A 24,460-nucleotide genomic window follows, 5' to 3' on the forward strand; every position below is an offset into this window, starting at 1 on the left:
TTTATAAATCTTGAAAATAAAAACAAATATGATATAGTTATGGGAATACAATTCAGATACCTGATATCTCATGCATGTAGTAATTCTAATTTTAAAACTACATACAAAAATGGGGTTTGAAAAGTTTTGAGTGCTCGGCAGACACGAGAAAAAGGAAAAAATGTATAAAAAAAAGTTCATCACTTTTTTCCTCCAACGTTTCTGAGTTCTTAAGCTATTTTATAGATTTTTGTTCCCCAAACATTATTCATCTGACAAAACTTCTTTGTTTTTTTGTAACTTTTTTTTCAATACCTCGGCGGCCTAGGGGCCATTCTTATATTTTCATGATTCCCACCAGAGTCCGAATTTGTTAAACCTATCCTTTTGTCTAGATAAAAAGAGAACAAACTATGTGCTTGCTTTTAAGAAAAACAAATGCATAAAAGAAAAGTGCTAATATTACACAATCCCGGAAGTTATATACCACGTTATTTTAATGTCAAAAGATGACAAAAAAATGCTATGAAATCTAGATTTATACTTTGAACGTCCATAGAAGTGATGTTCAATTATTATTCTGATTAAAATTATACATTTAAAAGTTGATAAATATACTTACTTTAAAATCTGGATCAGTACGTTTATTGAACGAACCGACGATGAAAAGATTGCCGGTATCGGTGTCGACCATTTTAGCCAATGTTGTATACCTAAAATCAAAATTAAACAGACTTAGTAAATATAATAATTATAATTCTATGCTTGTGATAAATCGGTTATTTTCGTTTTTTCACGTGTTATAAAATATTTTTAATATAATTTAAAATTAATAAACAGTTTTTAGAAAATTGTGCACGCTAAATTGGATCTATTATTCATAAAGTACTCTTATATTTTAAGTACTTATTACTAACCTATATAGATATTAATAATTTCCATTTTGGTGCATTTGAGTTTTTAATTATTTTAGAACGACTGAGGCATTTTATATCATTATATGAATAAGTATAATGAAGATATGAAAGGTTATAATATGTTAATAATATTCTATGTTACTTTACAAAGACTATAATTATATTCTCAACAAGAAAACAAGAACGTTACATGCCTCACATCTCTTACAAATATATGCATATTAAGCTTATGATTATTATAGCAATTAACTTTTATGTTACCAAACTTAAATGTAAAATATTTTCTTAAATACCTATATACAATTTTTACTTTTACGTTTATATTACTATTGTACGTATTAAAGTCGGTTGACATTTTATAATTGTCTTGTAATCGTAACTTGACATGATGCATATTATATAAAAGAAATTAAATTTATAAGTGCCTATATAACTTACTCGTATGAGCTTAAGAAATCTAGATACATTTTACAAACTAATAACTGTATTATCATATTGCTTGATTACTGTTTGATTCCTTATAATAATAGTTTAACATTTAATACACTTAGATTTTTAAATATAAAATATAAAAATTTTTATTTATTGAATTTTTCAAAATACCTATATTTTAAAATTAAAATGTATAAATATACCTATAGTTAAATCATTTTGGAGCGGTTGAAACATCGGAATATTGTGGTGATAAAAAAAAAAAAGTTTTGTTTTATAAAAACTACTATATTTATTAACTAACTATATGGCTAGTACCCAATAAGAAAATGTCTTATTAAAGTGTCATATTTGTTAAATATACTGTTATTTTATGTTAAAAGATATACATCAATCTTAAGTTTACGACTTATCTCTATCCCATCCCTAAATCCTAAAACAATATCGTGAATTATTCAACCGTCTCTTTCCCCCTTTGGTTACTGATCAAAAATTATTTTCTCCTAGCAATCTACTTCGCCCCAATACTCCTCAGTCCTCATCGCAATGTTTTGAAATCATGCACACCGCAATAACCGCAATAATAATAATAATGTCCGCGAACGCCTGCGTTCCGTCTCAGAGGCTGGCAATAAAACGCAATGATTCTTCTCTTATAATACTTATTCTCTTCTTAGCTAACAATGGGAGATAATTTCACAGAATTTTAATCGAACATATTTTGTACTTCCAATCGATTCGTGATGTATATGCGTAAATATAACACAACGAGTCACGAATCTTCATTTCTTGAACTTGTTAATTAATAATAAATACAAAAAAATAAATATTTTATCATATTATCTCATATTTAATACTACTAGTAATACCTATGTATTATTATTAAAATATATTATGTGTTTATATTATATTCTATTAAATTTGTTTATAAGAATATTTACACGAATATTATAGAAAGAGTATAAAATAATAATATATAATTGGCTATCTTTTTTAAAATATTATTTGCAATTGAATTTTCCGAAAAATGATTAAAATCTTTTTAAATTAAAATTTCTAATGGTTTATAGGGCTTAAATATATAGAGTCAGATATGTAATAACTTTTATCCAGAATATAAATTTTTTTTTTTTAATTTGTGATTTATATATATATATATATATGTTACCACAGTACCCACTTTGGAAAATACATTATTAAATTCTTGTGCAATACTTTATTATCAGTAATTTTGATGTTATTATTATCAACTAAATGAAATATATTATATTTTTATTATTTTTATTAATACTAGTTGAGTCTATAATAATATTCCAAACTTCTTTAAAGTCACTACTTGCTCGATTAATAGGTACGATATTCAAGATCAAGATAAAAGTTTCTCTCTAGCCTAATAACCTCGTTTAAAATATTCCTATATTTAATAAATAAATTCTCAAGTGTAACATTATAAGGTTGTTTACGTAGTTTAAAATAAAATTTCTCTCGGTTTCTAATTGAAACTATAAGACCTTTAGAAATCCATTGTTTTAATTTTTAATTTTTGTTTTTAACTTACCTAGTGGTTTACAATTGGTTTAGTGGATAAATTGATTAAATAGCTTATTAATAAAGAATTAAATGTATCCAAAATTGAATTACTGCACTCGTACAACGAGTTCTGATCAGTATTAGTTATCAATGGTGATTATATTAAATCTAATATCTAATATGAATGATATGTCCGTATACGAAGTGTACGAATATTACGCTCATGGCATAGCTGCTTTAAAATGCCTATACGTATTACTATTTTAAAATAGTAGACAACATAAATCATACGGTTTAGGCTGTTAACGCGGTCATAAAATCGATTTCAAAAATGCAATATTATTAGGCATGTACATTTCCCTATGACATTATGTTTTCAATGTATGGTTTTATTTCAAATTTCATATTGTGATTGCCTTTCCGACGTATATACGAGGTTATTTCATTCCGAGTTACTGCATCCATTTATCCTATATAAGCGTTCAAACGGTTCATCAAATATTTTCTTTCTCATGGTTCATCGGTTTCATAGTAGCAGCTGGCCCTCCGGGGAAAAACTCAAACCTGGTTTACCGATTCTGTTATATACGTATATTTATATATATTGTGTCGTGGATATATAAATTGACTACGACGACATGGCAACTTTTAACAAGCCAATTTCCGAATTTCTCTTCATCTCTCTTTTTGTCCTCTATGCCCTCAGTCCATGGCCCTTTGTCCGTTTTAATCTAACCGCACGCACCGGTACGGCATCTGAGTTCTAACAAGCTTCCTTTATCCACAAAAGGATTAATCGACCGTACCGAAAGTCAAGAATCAACCGCCCAATTGTCCTGTCCCGAAAAAGACGCATAGCTGCAAGTATAATATAGTGAAGTTGAAATTAAAATTAAAAAAAAAAAATACCTTATAGGGTATATATGCACTATATACATATTAAGTAAAAATAAAAACAAATAAATAAATATGTACTACATATAGTATGGCTCCGTATTCGGAATTCAAAATGAATTCAAAATTTCATCTTCATCATTCGATAGCAGCTCACTCGATTCTAAACGAGCAATGAATTGCCGTTTAGGGGCTTAGGATTTATTATCGAGCAACTGGTATGCAAATTGAAACTTACTGCCAAGGTCTTATCTTGTTAGATTAATACCAAGCGATCAGGTACCCACTCAAGTTGGAGATTAATTATTCATCTTATACAACACAAACCTGCGTCATTTGCGTCGGAGGAGATATTACTCAAATACGATGCTTCTAGCAGGATTTATTAATAGTATAATTAAATATCCCTTATTGTTACTTTACTTCTCCTTCCTTAAATACAACGATTTTAAAACGATTGATATCAACAAATGGGTTTCATTTTGTTATATAGGCTATAAGACATATATATATATATAATGTATTATTTTATGTTTAATGACTAAATTAAAAAAAAATAATCTGAAACACAAACTGTTATTAAGATAAAGCAACTTTTATGAGTAAAATATAATTTATTTATTGCAACCCTTAAATTACCTAACCTTTATATAAAATATATGTTACCTATTTATTTTAAACTGCAATAATATTTAGTGCTTATGATAACCATTTTCAGTTTTACAATTTTTGGACATCTTTTCTGAATTTAATGTCAAAGAGTATTTTTTTTTTTCAAGGTATATGGATCATAATTGATATCGCTATTAACAAAATAAGGCAAAATGTTCCGAGCCATCATGAACCATTAAAACGATATATTATATTTTTCTAAACGTCGATTAAATTCTCATTTGCAGTGCAAGTAATTATTAACGATTATGTTATATATGTATATTTTAACCACGTATAGAGAGTACACACCATTATAATGACGATAAACATACATTATGATATGGTATGAAGAAGCATAAAATATATTTTCATTATTTATCAATAACCTTATTAGAATTATTCATAAAGGATACTTTGATAGGCACATACAATTTCAAAAGTTTATTAAAATATTAAAATTTATCAGTTGATTTATTTTTGAAGTTCTTGGAAAATTATAACTAAAGGTACATGAGAAATGCACAATTATTATATATTCACATAGTATTTTTTATTTAATGTAATTCAAAATACAACAATTAAAATTGATATAATCGTGTTCCTTAAAAATTTTAAACAGCTAATTTATAGGACTAATGAACATAAATATTTTAAAAGTTGAACTATTATTTTCCATTTAGTGTATTTAAATAATTACTTTTAGTTTAACAGTTTAGACAAGTTGTGAATGGTCGAAAAACGAGTATATTTTATAGAAAAAACTTATGTACCTACACGGAAAACCATATGACACCTACAAAGGTGTACATTTTTGACTTTTTGACAGAGTTTTATCTTTTTATATAGTACTTATTATTAATTTACATAAATCTATATTCCATAAAATATCCATGGTTTTTATGTTCATATTATATTTATTTTAATAATGGGTTGAACTAATCTTATGACCCCTAAAAAGTCTAAAATGCTCTAAAAAGTTTATAAAAAAAAAGCAAAAGGGATTTTATGAAAATATGTATAGATACCCAGAGGATATTAAACAAATTATTTTTCAATGCTAACTTTTATATAACTTTTTTTAGTCGTCAATCAATTTTGTTTATTTTTCAAATAGGTACTTATTTTACACGACGCAGTTATAATTTAATGTAAATTTAAAAATTCAAGTTTTATGTTTTGAAATTTTTATACATTTAATTTATAACTTTTAAAAGTGTGTAGTTTTTGTGATGGGAGTGACATCTATCCCTTGGGGAATAATCGGTTATATTTCGCAATTAAATAAAAATGTATAATTGGTTATGACAAATATAACCTTACAAGTTACAAGGGAGTCCCAGGAGAACTGTGTTGTTTACAAGTTTGTTAACAAACACCCGACGTCAGGTCGTATTTACGTTCTTGTTCATATCGGATTGGGTTTTATGGGCTCATATTCGTAAGCTTTATACCAGCCTCGTGGGAAAACTGTATTGCCAAATGTTTGCGGTTCGATTTTAATTCGTCCCTCTTAGCGATAATTTTTGTCTCGGGTATAGTGAACGTATTTTTATTTTAAAATATATTTCGTTATGTACCATACTATGTACACTTTTAATATACCAGTGGGTTTGCATACAAACTATAACGCGGGAATAAAATGGACAGTAAAAACATGATAATGCAATATTCGCTTCAAAAGTCCGCCGGGTGTATGTACAGACAAAGCTTAAAAAACATAGCTAATGGCTATTCGGATGCTTCGGTACCCCTACGCTTCCATTACCTACAATACGGAAAATCATATTATTGTTTAACGCTTTTCAAATGTTACCATGACGATTTTGTATCATATGTTATTATATAGGTTCGTTTGATCAAATTATAGAATCTATCACAAATTTCTAAAAAAAAATTTTTTTTAGTATCATCGTTTAAAAATATGTTAGAGTATTATAGTATTATACATACATTTTTTGATGATATACAAGTATAATATCATACCTTTCAATAATTTAAAAATATGATATTCAAAATTAATTATTAATTATAAGATAAAATATAAATATTAAATATAAATAGACATTCAAATATAATTTTTACTATGATAATATTACATTTTACTGAGTGAATTAAATAAAAAGAAAAATATACTTAAAACATACAAACTATAATCATTAAAATTTAAAATCAATTGATAATAGTATTATATAAGTGTCTAATTCTACTTTACATTTTTATCTTGATAATTATGTTCAAAATACTAAGTTCCAAATAATGTTCTACTAAATGAAAACTTAAAAAAAACCTTATGTAAATATTTATATCTAATTTGAAAAACCCACGATAAGTCTTTTTACTAGATTTTACTAACTGAAAACTTTTGCAAGGTCATGTTAAACACAAACTATTGATTTTTATAATATTTATAGTTTGAATAATATTTCTTTACATTATAAATAATTTATACGATGATTATAAAGTATTGAATAGAATTTACGTTTATAGAATTAATATTAAATATTATACTTTTAAAAAATAATAATCTTTCAATGAAGCAATTGTTAATATTTATTAAAACGTAATTCATTATTTTTCAAATAGCTGGTTTAAAAAATGTATCACTATTCATTGCTAATTGAATTTAAATTAATCTTTAAACTAAACCTTTGCAATATAAATTACGTTAATTAGTTAATGGTTGTAATTACTTAACAAAACTTTTACATATGTCAATTAAAAATAAAGTCTATTCCTCAACTCTTAAGATAATATGTATACCCAATTTACAGTTAACTTAGTACTCGTATAATAAATGTTGAAGTTTTCTTATACCTACCACTGTTTCAAACTTTCCCTTTAAGTATGAACAAAAAATATGTTTTATTAAACCAATAGAGACCGACATATCGACGACTATGATATATCATAAAAACGTAAAAACATTTTTATTTCTTGTGAAATTGAATTTTTGATGTAGAGTGCGAGGGACGTTATTTGGTATTGATTGTTCATAGTCAGTTATTGATACAACAATATTTCAAACGTTATAAAAACGATTTGTGTTGGAAGTATATATAAATTGGTAATTCACGTTTTTCACTTGATGAATTTGCTGTACAAAAAACAATAGCTATAATTTAAAAGAAAGTAATCATTTGCTCGTAAAATTGTATTTCTTTAAGTTAGAATACTGCCATTTGGTAGGTTATATTCAATAAATAGCAAACGTATAAATATTCACCTTGATGCAAAATATCGATGATGAAGACTATTTTGAGAATTGTTCCCTATTTGAACTTAATGATAAAACCATAAAACCATCGAAATTTAATAATCGATTTTGAATAAAGCTTAAAATTTAAGTATGAATATTTTATTATTATTTAAGAAAAAATAACCATAATACAAAAATACTTTTCAAGATAAAAAATATACTACAATTAACACAACACTAATTGAAAATTGAACACGTAATATTACATTTATTAATTACTAAAAATAATATAAATATCAATGGACGCACGATTTATAGATATATGTAATGCATTTATAGTCCGCATCCTATAGAATTTAAAGATATTACAAATTGAATATGAGATATGACATATATCACCATAAATGCTTATACAAAATAATTGCACAGCGCAAATAATAGAGGTATTATATATTATGTTCTATTATTGCCAATGTTTTGCCCCGAAAATGAGGGTATTCATGGCCTTCGTATTAAATTATGTCCCTAATACAACTGCCAGAGTAATCTATTTCAAGAGTAAAGTATCTTCTGCGTAAAATTAAATCCGACTTTCCTGATAAGTTAATTTGATAAGTATAAACATTATTTTACAACGTAGGTATATGCTACTCACTAATGAGGTACTCTTATTTATTAATATTTCTATATTATTTATCTTATTTTATAACACACGGGATAAGCCCAATACAATACAAGATTGTAAATTATTAAACATTAATATATAACTAAATACAAAGCTTTTTGAATAAATAAAAATGCATAACAGTCATAGTTATTAAGAATAATAAATAACTAAAAATCAAGTACTGTTTCAATTTTAATTTCCCGATGGTTTTTTTTTAAATTTATATAAAATTATTTATACTTAAAAGTTACTACGGTATCTTTTGAAACTTATTATTATTTCAAAACTTCAGACAGACTAGATATTATAAAATTTATTATACAACATTAAAACTCTAAAACATAATAAATATTATAAATTATTATTCAATTCTTAAAAGTCTTTTATACAAAAATATCCGACCTTTAATTGATTTTAATTAAAAATGTAATAGTAATATTTTACATATAATTTAGTTTTATTAAGTTAGATTATGGCTTGGTAACAAATAAAAAATCAGAAAAGTCACTAAGTATTGTATAGCAGGTTTTAAGGTAACCTCATATTGAATAGATCTCTGTAATGGATAAACTAAATTGTAATTCATTAATAAATCTAAAATACGAAAAACAATACTTTGCGGACACAATTAATCAATCTCTATTTTAAATATACTTTGTACTTTCTTTATATAGATAGTTACTATTAGTAATTCTATTAATATTACGTAATACTAAACTTATTTTTTCAAAAAAAAAACATACTTAGTATATTATATAAAATTATCAATCATTGATATATTATAATATTTTTATTAGTTTAAAAATAAATACCTCGTATCCTGGGTAATACGAATATGAATATATTTTGTTGTATAAATAGCTCAAAATTAGTCTAAATAATTTTTAAATGTCATTATGTATATGAAATAATAATATATGTAATGGAAAAAATCATTAAGCCCCTACGAATAATATTTTCTTAGTTAGGATATAATAACTAACTGAGTTAATTTTATTTGAGGTTGGTAAGTACTGAATACATAAATACAATATTTTATATATTATAACTGTATTTATAATTCAATGTATACCGTGACACGCAAATAAGACGTACACACATCATCATCATGCTCAATACTATTTTTATAAACATAATATCTCAACAATTTTCCTTTTCGATATCGAAATAAATAGATTTTATTACGTTAATAATAATAAAAATATATAAATAGAGTATAAAAACTTGGTTATAAACTAATTAAATTTAAGTTCCGGAATTCTATATTGTGTTGCATATTTAAATAAAATGATTCTTAGCGGTTGTTTATTTTTTAGTAACAAACTTTTAATCTCACTGGTTTTTTTTTTTATAAACTTTTTTGTCATTGTAGCATAGCTTTTAGAAAATATTTACTTTAGTGTATACACAATATAATTTTTAATGCAAATTGTATTGAATTTCTAAATAGAACTTTCAAACACTTTCATTTGTTCAAAAAATGTTAATTTTATAGTGAGAAAACATGAAAATATCCTTATGTTATATATATTAATGAAAATAAATCTAATAAAATAATTTATTATGATATCAGTACCATTATATCTTACATTTATTTTCTTATCCCAAATGATGGAAATTTAAATTTTCTCGCAGTACAAAGCACGTCAAGAATATAAATGTTATGCTGAATATATACATGTCATTATTATATTGAACATTTATTTTAAGCCTCTGTAAATACGTAGGCCGTTCATAATGTTATAATATTACCTTGCCATTTATATATAAGAGTTTATCGATACAATGTTACGAGTTATGACGTGGTAAGTATGCGAATATGGTTTTAAAACAAAATCTGCGATGTGTAAAATTAGGTATTAGTATGAAATTTGAGTTTAGGTGTACAATGGCGATGAGAGTAAAAGAAGAACCCATCTATTCTTCGGCGCGCCAGTTCGACTTTACAAAATGCCGTTTGGAATACTAAACGAGCTTTGCAGAGGATAACACCTTAAATTGCATTACGTTAGACAAATAATACACCGGAGTCATCTTGTTAAAGAAACTCTATACTACAAATCGGATTAAATTTTTCGGTTTATTATATTTTTGTGTTTGTTGATCAAAAGTTATACGTTTAGAATTGAAAATAAAACACGATACTACTGAATGAAAATTAAGGTCCATGCATAATTCTGACGGTTCATTGAACACACGACCGACTAACTATACACGCCATACGAGCTATAGTATTCACTATTTATTATATTATGTACATTGTACACTATATTAGTATATAATAAAGTATATTATTAGTGATTGGTAAAAAAAAGTAGCGAACCGTTTTTACTAATTAAAATTATGTACAATGTGCAAATACTAATATATGCTAATATGTACATTATACACGATAGTTAAAAAAAATTAATTATTTCATAAAAACAAAATTCATAACCGTTTTTTTTTTGTTGATATAATTTATGAGGTATTACGTTTATTTCTTTATTTTTATATATCTACTATATCTTCTACCCATATTCATACTATACTTTTTACTCATGCTAAATAAAACTGTATACTAAAACTATGAAATATTTCAGAACGAATATTAGATTCCTCGCATCGTCTCTTATTATCATAATTTACTCTTCATAATACATTTTCAAGGATGTCAAAAATAAAGCGCTTTATGTTCAAATACTTAAATGTAGCAACTAAGCTATTAAAATTCGGAGGTGCTGTTAATGGGCTGCTTCCTCACTCGAGTAATCATATTTATCGTAATGTTATAAATGATAATTTATTACATTTAAATAACATCATAAAATTGAATATTTTAATTTTAAATAGATGTTTCAACATATTACATAATAAATAAAATATTAGTATGACTTTTTACTTGTATAACGATTTAAGCACAACATTATACCTACTTGTTATGTATAAAGTCAATGATATTTAATATGCTTATTCTAATACAAAATAATTATATATATATATCACTGTATAATTAAATATTCTTACTTTCTAGTGCCTGTTACTTCTACTACTTTACATTTGCTTCGATTCCACCATGATGGCGTGAGAGTCCAATAGCTAGAAACTGCACTCCGTGCCCATCCTTCTTCTGGATAAAGAAGCACCTATACAAATTAAAACATTAATTAGTAAAATAGATACATATTTTATAAAAACTAAAAATTTTAATAGTTATTATCTATGTTTAGGTATTCTTCAGAAAACAGAAAATATCCAACTACACGCATTCATATACGTAGTATAGGGTATATTATTTAAAATTTCTGAAACGAAACTTCTAGGAATTAAACTTATTCGACAACATTTATGTTGCATTACTTAAATCTACCAACAAACATTTCCATTTCGTATAGGAAGACCGAAGAATATAATATTTAAAATAATTATCAGAAGTTTCAATATTAATATTTGACTTAAGCCAATAGAAAGATTATAAATTATAAGGTTTGTATCTTAAAGGAGAATTTAAATTTTAACTAAAATTTGGTGATCTACAACAGTTTTCTATGTGACAATTTCATTCAGTATATTAAAAATGAATGGTATTTAAAAGATAAACTAAAAAATGATCGCTCTACTGTATAGTAGAAATTAAATGTCCCTCGCGTTAGGTTAAGGTTGATAAATCATTTTATGCTATCAAAAATTATTTAGTATATGAGTAAAGATAATGTAACTTTTTGATAACCAAAGGTGAAGATAGAAACTTATATTCTGAGTAGAGGTATGAATGTATTGATTTTACTATGATGCACTTTTTTATTTTTATTTTTTGTGTCTGAAAACAATTGTAACTAATAAAATAAATGCTTTGATCGTCGACTTTGATAAAGGTTTCTAGTACAAAATTTAATATAGTTGGTACTTTTGGAAGGTCGAAATTAAAAATGATCAGTACTTTTTAAAATAATTGGGTGGGAAAAAATACGAAAATTTGATAAAATTGTAATTTAATTATTTAAATAATTGTTTAATTACCTCGAGTATATTTACCAAAAAATCAGTTTGGTTTTTTTTTTAGTTATTTTCCTATTAACATCAATAACATTTTTTGCTCGGTCAAAAAGCTAAAAATATTATACTTAGTCCCTTATAAGTACTTTAATACTTGAATTAAAAAAATTAATTGAGCGTAAATTTACAGTGGATTTTTATGAGCTTTTGAAGATAAACTATTGATGAATTTATTTGGTAAATACTAAATATGTACTATTGCAATAATATAATAAATATAATGTTTTGGAAAAAACTAAATTAATCTACCGTAATACTAATTGTTAATACTAATAGTAAATTACTTTAATAGCTATAAAAAAAATACATATCGTGAACTATACTTGGCTGATTAAACTGAATTCAGTCTTCATTCAAAATTGTTTTTTGTACAATATGACGAATTATCATTGAATTGAAATTTAATACATACGTATATTACAGTGATTTACTCCGTACCTACTATACAACAGTTTTGACCTATTTACCACTTACTTTATTTTTTATTAAAATTATTAAAAGACCGCACTCAAATTCGTAACAGCTTATGAAAAATATACACATTTCTAATACATATATACTACCGCCTTTAATGATTTTTACACAAACATAAGACAAAACAAAACAATCTACGAAGTATTCATTAGTTCACATTTTGTATGCATACCCTTATGATTTAGGTTTTTTCGTTTATTTAGCTTAATTTGAAATAATATTCACAGTTAGTAAAATAATCATCTCTTGTATTCAATTTTAATATAAATTCTACTTAAGTTTTTATAAGTTAAAGGAAACTGAAGGTTAAGTAATGTATCGTGTGAGTGTGAAAATAATAATAACAAATCATTAAAAACAGTGTCAGTATACGTGTTACGTAATATTGTGAGTCACCTATCTTTTACACCTAAAATTGTTAAAAGTCGAAGACATTACTTTGAAAAGTCGTATTTCTCCATCGCAGTTTATCTTGATTTAGGAAACTATAAAGTGGTAGACCCAGATTTCTTGTATAGAATTCGTAGAAAATTGCTTCAAGACATTGTTGGCAGTACAAATATATATATATTAGAGCAAATGGGGATCAAACGACATTTACATTAGGCCTAAAAAAAAAAACTTTCGCAGTTCGTTTAAAAAGTTTGTTATTTTCCGGTTGGATCGAACGGTTACTTCCAATGGAGATTTATACGAAGAAGAATCGTTTTATCTTCACAATGACTACTAAACCGTACTGTGCATAAGAAAAACGCAGACGTGATGTGGCCGATATTTGAGATGAACAATATAAACGTAAGAATAATAAACATAAGATAGGCTGAGTATAAAAAATAAGTAATAACGAAATAAATAATAATACCACGGAGAAAATATAATACAAAATTGGAGTTTCCGCCGGAGCTGGCTGATTTGCAATTAGGAATGTGAAAGGAAATAATGTTATGCACGGTCCTGAGGCGATATGACTAGATGTAGCATTCGTCGTCGGCCGCGACGGAGATGGAAATCTTTTCCACCCGATTTGTTCCAACTTGAAATTATCAAATATCCGATTTATCCCGGGGTTTGCGGCTTCGGCGTATAAGGGTAAAAATAATAATAATAATAAAGGTAAAAAATCTCTTGAACATATATTTTATCACGCCCCATCTCGCACCGTCGTTTTACAGGAAGGAATCTAATTCAAATGTGAACAATATAGGTACCATACAAATATAGTTCAAAATATGTAGAATGGTATAACATATTTTAATCGTGAATTATTCAATAATAAAAAATAATATTAGTCTAGTTTTGACTCATGAGAGTATATCGAGTACGAAAGAAAATAACGATAAAAAACATTTGATAAGTATTCTAAGTGTACTAATGACAATGTACAATGTACGCTCAACTATAATTCATATTATAGTCTGAGACATTCAAATTGATTTTATAGTCGTGTTATGTAATATTGTGATTTGTATTAGCGTGCAGTTAATTGACATTTTAACAATCTAATTTATCAAGACAAAATAATTTATAACCTTCCGAGCAATAAAAATTTTAAATAACAGAATATTAAAAACTTATAATAAAAATAAACACGGAAATACGTGTATTACGCATTTTACTATATGACTAAAAATACTTATGAAATTGAATTTACCTTAAATTCACAAAATATAACATTTCTTCACTTTATATTATTTCATTACAATTTATTAAAGTTGTTGTTTTTGTAATATATATATACAATAGTGAATAACATAAGTAATTCATTATAATATAAAACAATTCATCATACATATTAAAAAACCTTTACTTTTCAAAGTTTATAAACATTACACAAGAATGGTAGGTATATTGGTTTCTTAATTTAATGTTAGGGTGAACGTTAATTCAAGTAAATGTTGATTTAATCCTGATTTATGAATTCTAGAAAAACTTTATTTTACCTCAAAACAACTAAAAGCAAATAAAAAGTATTAAGAAAAATAACATTTATAAATCTAGCAAAAAAAAACAATATTTTATTATTTTCATTTTCATTCGTATTGAAATACTTTAATCCAAAAACTTCTACTAACTATACTATCTTACGCTCTATTTCGCTGGATATAAATACTAAGTACCTATAATATAGATAAAGGTTTAAATAAAAAAAAATTGAAGTTTATTACACAAATATCGATAATGGCAATGGATTTTAATATAAAAAGTATACATAGTTTTCAATTATATTATGTTCACTGAAAGTATGTAATGCACAATTTTCAATAAAACGTAAATAATATAATCGATGCTAATAAAAGATAAAGAAATTCATAAATAATTTAAGCATAAGAAGATATTATCTTACTAAAAATAGATACTACACTATCTTACTAATTAAATGTACCTATAAATACGTCACAGGTAACCAAAAAAATAATAATATTTTGCTACTTTTGCTATAACCACAGACTTCGATTGTAGTATTTTTTCATTACTACATAAAATTAAGATTTCGTTATAGCTGACTTGATATTAATTTAAAAATGAAAATAATCAATTGGATTTACATAACGTATATATTCTTACCTAGAGTAATTATGTAAATATGCAGCACTATATTGAATTCTGAATTTTAGTGAGAGTGGTTTTTAAATTGCACTAATATTTACAATTCCCTTTTTCGCTGAACAATAATTTGTTGAGCACAACGGTTTTATAAAAGCTTTTAAAAAGTTTCATAGTGTAATAGAACTACAGTAAAAATTGTATGTTAGTATACATTGAATTCTTCAATATTTTAAATTTTCTATTAACTGGTTGATATTTATTCATAAACATAAACTGCATTAAGCACATAAGTTATATATTATATATTAAAAGTTATTTTTAACATATTTAAAATTCAACAGTGAACATATAATATATGTTATATTATGTTAACTATCATTTTTATTAATCGAAGCAATCAACTCACAATATTTTCTTTAGGTAAAATTTGTGATTTTTGAAATTAGCATGTTTTAACACCTTGGTAATGGTTTATTATTAACCGTACACTTGTATATAATATTAATTATATTAAATTAATTAAAAAAATCATAACAAACGAACGAATCATTACGAACATGTTTTATTGATCTTATTTTTCTTCTTTCATATTCTTTATAATAATTCAAATAATTGTTAATCCGGGTGAAACGAAATTCATTACTTATTTATATTTCTACGCTCATAGTACTATAAGACCATCGTTTACTTAAAAACTTAAACTGAAATAAAGTTGTGATATCATAAATTTAAACGAATATCTATTTACGCTTTAAAAATTAAAACAATATAATATAATATTATGTTGTTTAATATTGCAGTATTATAGCTACTAAAAACTATAGCTTAATGTAATTTTTATTTTTAATACACGATTGTTATTACCGCTCCAGAATGAAATAAAATGTGGATAAATCACGACTACACTGTGATACTACCCCGCCTAACATATGTTTCATTATCATATTCAATACTTGTGTACAAAATAATTTATTGTCATCCATCATTAATTTCCAAATTAATATAGTTTATAATGTGCACTGTCGCTATGCAGCGTTCGCCTATAATATGTATCAATACCGAAGGTCATAATGGTATATCATCTTATACATAGGTGTATAATTTAATACCTACCTAGATGAATATGTCACTCACTTTCGTGCTTTTTTTTACAAGTTTTCGTGTAAAAATTCAAAACTAATAAAATATACGGGTACTGACCAAACAAATAACGTATAGATCGTACATTATCATGACAAATTAAAATACATTTTTCAAGTGACATTTGTGTATTAGAATAATATGTGATGTTAATCGGCCATCATAGTCCTAAGTTCTATTCGCATGATCGATAAAAAAAAAAAAAAAAAAAAATCTTAAGTATATACCTTGAGTCGTAATAACAATTATTACGAGACAATTGAGAAAGGTATTTGTCATGGAGCCCAAACACATATAAGACATAAGCCATTTAAAAACATATTTTTGACAGGGAATTCCAGATGAGTACAACAACTTTTGCACGTGCGATTTGTCATTGTCACGGATTATATGGCCAGCGTGCTGGTGTTCTTGTAGAATATGAACTCTTCGGTATAAATTACTTTTACTTGCTCAAAGTGTCGCCTTTGAAATGGAATTATTTATGACGTAATATATAAAATACCGGTATCGCACTAGCGTGTTGTTATTATCATTATTATTATCATTATCATCATCATCATCATCATCATCATCTTCATCGTGATTGTTATTATTATTATTATAATCATTATAATTATCATTATGACTATTGCGATGACATTATCATTAGTAACGAGACAGCTCTGATTCGCGTGTGTTACCGAAATTAAATCTTAACCCAAGCCTGAATAGTAATCCCAATTCTCAGAGCTAAAATAAAATTGGCCCACGAGATACACAGATAAAACGCATTATTATAACAAAAAACGTTTGTGCTTTTCGTTACACGGTTTGCGATAAAGAAAAAGGCAATTAACACAATAGTCACCAGTTATTCGGCAAAGTTGACTCGTGAAGATTGGAATGCTTTAAAGGGGGAATGGTTGAACCCCGGACGATATTATTTAAGCTATTGCATGCACAATGCATAAAATAATAATATTATTATTATCCTTAATATTTTCATTCGTAGCGTATACTGAAGTCTACTTTTTCAGTGTCAGACTTTTGAGACTGATTGATGGTTATATGAATTTACTATCTGCTTTTGTTTTTTTAATATGTTAATATCCTTTCTAAATCATACGAAATTCATTTTTATTAAAGTAATATAATATATATATATATTAAATACGTACTCGTAAATTTGATTTATTTTATGTATTTATTCTATAGCACTAATAATATAATGTTAATTATCATTTTTGATTCACGTTTTGTTCAGGTGCATTAAAGCCCAGCGTTTAACTTAAAATGAAATGAAATTAGATTTGATTGTAGTTATAAATGACAAATTAAAATGATGAAAATATTATATATTACTATACTTTGTATTAACACACAATTCAAGTAATACAATCACATAGAATATAAATTATAAATATATATACCTAGTAAATATATAAATTGTACGCGAATAAAAATTATTTATGTATTTTTTACCTTACAAATGGTAAATAGATATTAAGTAATTAATATAATAAACATATATTTTATTAATAGTCAAAACTTAATTATTACCAAAATACGTACATACATTATAATTTAATTCTTTAAATAAAGTTTTTAAAAAAAAGCTAAACATTTTATTGTATAATTTAAATATGAACCCACATAAAATGTAATATTAATTGATTTTTAATAATATTTTTTCTCGTTTACGTTTTATTTTGGGTAGGTATTTCTATAAAAAAAAAATCAAAACTGTACAAAGAAATATATTTGTATTGTTATACACATACAATATTACAAAATATAACCCAAAAATACATTTTAACAAATGCATGTTTTTCATTACATGAATTTCAATATATTGAATGAAGGATGAAATCCTATTGATGCATTTTTGAAAAATTCTCTTTGGGATGAATTAGTAGGTATTTGTATTTTTTTTTTTTTTTAAGTGAAATGATATTGAATTTTTTAATCTATAATACTTAAATTGTGCATTTCATAGAAGTTAGAAGTTATAAATATTCTTTTTAATGTCCTTATTTCTATTCATTTTCCTATACATATTTAATCTTTAACTAATAGAACAACAAAAATATTAATTTATAAAACTTTTTTTATAACTCAGTATAACCTATTTATTCACTTATTTTATTAGCTGTCAATTCTTTGTATTAGTTACAAGTGTGTTTAGTTGTATTTAGTTGTATTACATAGTAAATAAATAAAAAATATACAGGAAAATATAACTAAAAAATATTAAAACTTAATCAATATATTTTTATTCAAAATTTTTGGACATTTGTAATTGCAAATTGAAAAATTTGAATTCAAACTTTAACATGAACTACATTCGTATAATACTCTTAGAACACTGTCATTCGAACATCGAACATACGTATATTCTCGAAAAACTAATCGAAAACCACTTGCTGTTACTAGGAGGTACTTGAATAAAAGCAATTTTTGATTTCAATGGCCTGCTTCAATTTGAATTAGTTTTCCTATTTACGACCTGAAACCTCTAGGGATAACGACAGATGGAAAATTCTCAAAACAATTTTTTTACCTCTTGCATTTTTTTTAAACGTTACCAATATATTTTTTTATAAAAAAAAAAGTGTCTGGTCAGGTGAATAAAAACCCTAGAGACTTTTCAGTGGTCTCTCTGTGTATAATTGAAAATGTCACCCACAAAAAACCGTTATCATTTGTCGCATACGTTTACTCACACACCCTATAGGGAACCTCAGGTCATATGTCTTATACACGGCAAAACAGCAACCTTTTGTGGTAATGTTTGTAATACGATGAGATAATTAAAGTCATTAATAAATTTAACTGAGATATTAAGGTCTTGGATCTAGATTGTAGTTTTAAGGGATTTTTTTATAATTATTTTTAAATAATACTTAAGTCTAGTTATTATCGATTTATTACATTAATAAAAACCATGATAATATTTCAATACAAATTTCTTATTAATACATTTTAGTAGTTATTTATACTAATAACGTACCCAAAAAATATTTAAATATTTTTAATTGTAACTATCTTTCTGGTTATACTTAATAATATTTAAATAAATATTTTAAGAACATATTTCGGTAAGAACTAATAAACTTACAGTACATTTACAATGTTAATATTTGTTTATTAGTTGAAAACTATTACAATTGAAACTTAAAAAAAATTTAAAAACATTTTCTTTTCAAAGGATTTACTCGCAAAAAAAAATTTACCAATTGTTAGATAGAGTGCTAGTTGAAACTTTCAAAGCACGAAAAAAAACGATTACACACAAACTTAACTGAAAAACAAAAAAAAACTCACATTTGTAATACCTCATTTTTCCCAAAATCTAAAAAAAACAACAACACAACATTGTGTAACTAATACACTTCTCCTACTTCAATCTAAAATATCAACCGCTTAAATTTCACAAACGATCATTAAATTATTTTGAAGTGATGAGATGGGGTATTTTCTTTTGCCCGCCGTACTCTATACGCAAACAATTTTGGATCGTAGGAAATGTTATGCAAATCGAATTTAACGTTGCCGCAAACTAATGAACGATACTATACGCACGGTAGTGCGTCATCCATATACTTTATGCGTATATACTATTATATTATAGGGTCCCTAAAATATATGTAACATTCTCTCGGTGGATCTTTTAAACAAAATCCTACCCACGGTGCATAAATATGTGCCACGGATAACCGTATCGCGACACCGGTGGATAGGGGAATGGGCTATCGACCCCTAAGGCCTATCGAGGGTGTTATATATTTTTTCTAACACGTTTTGTTTTTTGCGTCTCGTTCGTCATGCCCTCGGGTGTGTGTGTTGCAATTTTGGAGGGTATTGGACCTATTACTGCGTGTGGAACAATACACTGAGACAATGCACGTCGGATATCACATATCCAATTTCTGTGTGTGGAAAGTAAAAACAAAAAAAAAGGGTTGTCACGTATGTAACAGTAGGGAAATAGTGGCTAAGAAATGGCTTTTCGTTTGTCCTGATCATGTATGGCATCCGTAAAGTCTTATTCACTACCTACCTACATATTATTTTCCAGAACATTTTACAACACTTTTAAAAAATTGATATTTTTTTTAGCAGTGGCGACTAACTCGGTCGAAATAACAGTAGCCAATAGAATAGAATATTATTATGTAAATACGTACATTAGACAATACTAGGGTCTTTTTTTTTTTTATATAGCTGCAGAACGAGCAGTGGAATAATAATAAAACTGCTGTTTATTTAGTAATGGAAAATGTGCTCACGCAAAAATACAAGAGTAGACGTACCAATAGTTTTGAATTAAAAATCAGCTAGACAATAGAATATTTAGGTTAAGTAGGGCTTAAATATTTACTCGAGAAATGTGTTTATAGCATTTTTGTTTTACTTTTCACTGCAGTTTTCAATAACCAACCAACCATCTAACACGAAAACCCGTCTTCTTTAAACAAACAATTAATTAGTTTTATCAAATAAAATAATTTCTGCGAATGTTTTAAAAGTTGTATTAAATTTATTTGTTTATTTTTTTCTTTCTTTTTCACTACAACGAACAATTTTTCTTTTGATAGGTATTCGTTATATTAAAAATAAGAAAAAAAATCTATATAATATAATTCTTTTTACTGCAAACAATAATAATTAATAAGAAGAGAAAAGTCAATAACTGAGATACTATTTAGGAAAAATATATTATAACATGAAAATAATATAGGTAGTTATTAATTATCTTATTTTTTGTATTTAATATTTACAGATAATATTATTGTTATTCTCATATTACTAAAGAATATAATATAAGACGTAAAATATCTAAATTTCTATAATACTATTACATTAAATGTTTTAATTTTCATAAATATTTATTTTGAACTAAATTAAATTATTATAATTGTATATATAATCATACAACTACTTATTTATTAAACAAACCTGTAAAACTAAGTATATTAAGAAATAATAGGCATATTTTATGTATAAAAATGTTTAATATTAAAATGACATGAAAATAACGTTAACACTCAAGTGTATTTTAAGTCGTAATTTTTTAAGTAAAGTCGTGTATTTTTTTTCTTTCATGTTACCCTAATATAACATAATATTCTTCAAGAGGATCCTTACCAAGTCAAACATGTTTAAGTGAATATTTAAAAACAGGATAAAATTATATAACTTTGGTACATCAATTTTTAATCTTTAAAAATTAAATTTTAATTTATAGATTTTTCTCCAGAAATGTATCGTGGAATTTTTAACGTAAATCAAAAGTTGTATCTAACAAATAATTCATACCTAAAAATGATTTTAAAACAATCGTAAAATAGTTTATTATATTCTGATTTATGTATACAAACAAACCTCTAATCAATAATTGAGGAAAAAATAAATCATATTCTTTTTTTAGATTTGAAAACTGTCTTTAAAATGATATACTTTTGACAGTTTAACTAAAAAATCGTCGGATTCACACACTAAATTTAACTAAAGCCACATAAAATATCTATGTTTATGTTTATAAGTCATAACTACCAAACTGACAAGGGTCGAAAACCCTGAAATATTCATTTATTTTTTAGATATATACCGTTAAAACATTTGCGTGATCAAGTAGGATTATGTAAAAAGTAAAAACGCAAAAACATGTTTTTATGAAATTCCACAACCTAGCAATAATGTATACCCTCGTGCATTAAATACATTTCAAACTTCAAAAAATATTTAATCTATTTTTATATTACCATTATGAATATAAGAATAATAATTATTATATATCAGTAAAAATATTTTAAGAATGTAAAAATGCAAAAGTTTATAATGTGGAATTTAAGCTATGCTAAATAATATTGTTTTATATTTTTTTCAATCATTAGTCATTATAATAATAATATGGATTTAATAAAAATCAATTAAATAATACATACTTCAAATTAGTTAAATAGTAAATACATAACTATCGTTATACCTTTTAGTAAGTGTATAATTGAAATACTATGAGTGAAGTGATCGGAAATATAAGTTAATATTTTTGAGGGCGAGAAAAAGCTCAAACATTTTTCCTTTGTAGAAAAATTGAACACGAAGGTAGTATTTTAATGTTCTCATAACAAAAATCTTTAAATTTATGGCAAATTAATTTTTTATGTAATCCCTTATTCGCTCATAAATGTAATTTACACACAACGTATTATTAATAATTGAAAATATTCAAATAAGTACCTATTATTACAATATTATAGTAATTTAAATTTCAGTACAACCAAATCATTACAGATTCTTTAATATTTTAAATAGGACAAAAATTTAAGCTAATGGGTCCATAAAAATGTGATTTACAGCATAATAAACGTATCCTTTTTATGGTAATAATAAAACTTAAAAGTAATTTGAAATGATAAACGGTAAAAAAAACCAGTTTTCATGCGACGACAAACAAGCATGTCGCACAAAAGTTTTGGTAAAATATTAACAGTAGCTAAAAACGGAAAATCAGAGAAGATTGACTGTTAGAATCGTTGTTTACAACCGTTGTATACCTACTTATACCGTTGTCCTGTATCATCAATTTTTACGTGATACTTATTATTTCGCTTTATTGAAATGATACATAATATTATAGTCACGTACAGACATACAGTACATATACATAGGTATAGGTATAAAATGTAGTGTTACTGTACATTTTGTTATATTGTCTACAAAATAGTAAATAATAACTCTATCAATATGATACCAATAACAGGGTACGGCTGCTATTTTATTGAGTTCTAGAGTGCGACATATTAAATGTGTGTTTTGTTGTTGTTTGTTGTATTTAGGCATGGAGTGCTGTGGCGTAATAATGTGCATATCATAACAATATAATATCATCTGATCGATTCATAGGACGTGAGTGTAGTTAAACACAGCTCGCCGATGGTGAAAGATTAAAATTAAAATTCGATCCGTGACAGTTGTATCATTATGCTCGTAAATAGTACATTTTCACGGTCAGTGCATGTAGCCGCAAATATCACACGAGCGCAACGATAACACGTGCGCACGCGGCCGTGGGGCATAACGCAATATAAACGATATTACAATATGATTTATTCAGTTATTCTATAGAAACGTGGAAAACATATTTTGGCTTACTTTGTTCGGATATCCGTTGAACCGCATGATCTTCCGGCAAGACTTGCCGCGGTTTTGCCGGTAGAACGCCTGCACCGAGCCGCCCGGGCTGTCCCCCAGATGCTGTTCCGGCGGCGACGCTTTCGCCTTTGGCGGTTTATTTTTGCGCCTCGCGCCCGGAAAACAGCCGAAAACGGTTGTCCCGCAACATTCGTCGGTGTCCTTCATGTCCGGACGTGGTATTAGCGGCCGCGCAGCGGTCTCGCCCGTACGGGAATACTTCAAAATCAGGTTTTCGAAAACCAACAATATTCGGGAAACGAATCCAAAACGGGTAACACAACAGTGTGGTTGCCGTCTGTCGCGCTATACGGCGCCGTAATATTATGACGACAATAACGTATTACAATAATACGAGTGCGGTTTGGTGTGCGACGGGTTACGCCGCTTTATAATTTTCCGTCGTGTTTTCAACAATATTAATATATTATCGTTTACGGCGGCGGTTACGCCAATAACACGCGGCCAGACGACCAGACGACGACGGACGAGCTGATGTCGTGCCGACTGTTGTGCGACTGTCGAGGAGAAACGCGCTTCTCCGGCGACGCCGGACTCTCGACGGGATGATGAGCTTTTCCGCGATCGGGCCGTCGCGCGTACTACTGCTCGCGGTGCGGAGCAGAGAGCACACACGGTCGGCGGCGCATCGCACCGACGCGTTGCCACGGGCGACCCGCGCACGCCGCGGACGGCACCCTCACACCCGCCCGCCGGCCCTCCGTCGACCCGCTGATGCTGCGCACCCACCGCACGTACTGCGCGCGCGGGGCCGATTCGCGGGGTGGCGGCGGCGGCGGCGTAGCGCGTTTTCCC

General features: G+C 26.8%; 1 protein-coding gene across 1 annotated transcript in view; it reads right to left on the reverse strand.

Moving 5' to 3' along the window:
- LOC132932441 (uncharacterized) overlaps positions 1 to 24,252 on the reverse strand; it is a 40,892-nt gene extending 16,640 nt beyond the window's left edge. The window contains exons 1-3 of the mRNA XM_060998818.1: positions 23,606 to 24,252; positions 11,276 to 11,394; positions 602 to 692 (exon numbers count right to left, since the gene is read on the reverse strand). Of these exons, the coding sequence (XP_060854801.1) occupies positions 602 to 692; positions 11,276 to 11,394; positions 23,606 to 23,812 (417 nt within the window). The 5' untranslated portion in view covers positions 23,813 to 24,252. The remainder of the gene's footprint in view (positions 1 to 601; positions 693 to 11,275; positions 11,395 to 23,605) is intronic.
- Between the last annotated feature and the right edge of the window lie 208 nt (positions 24,253 to 24,460).

Source organism: Rhopalosiphum padi, chromosome 1 (assembly GCF_020882245.1).
Source record: "Rhopalosiphum padi isolate XX-2018 chromosome 1, ASM2088224v1, whole genome shotgun sequence".
NCBI classification, from domain to species: domain Eukaryota; kingdom Metazoa; phylum Arthropoda; class Insecta; order Hemiptera; family Aphididae; genus Rhopalosiphum; species Rhopalosiphum padi.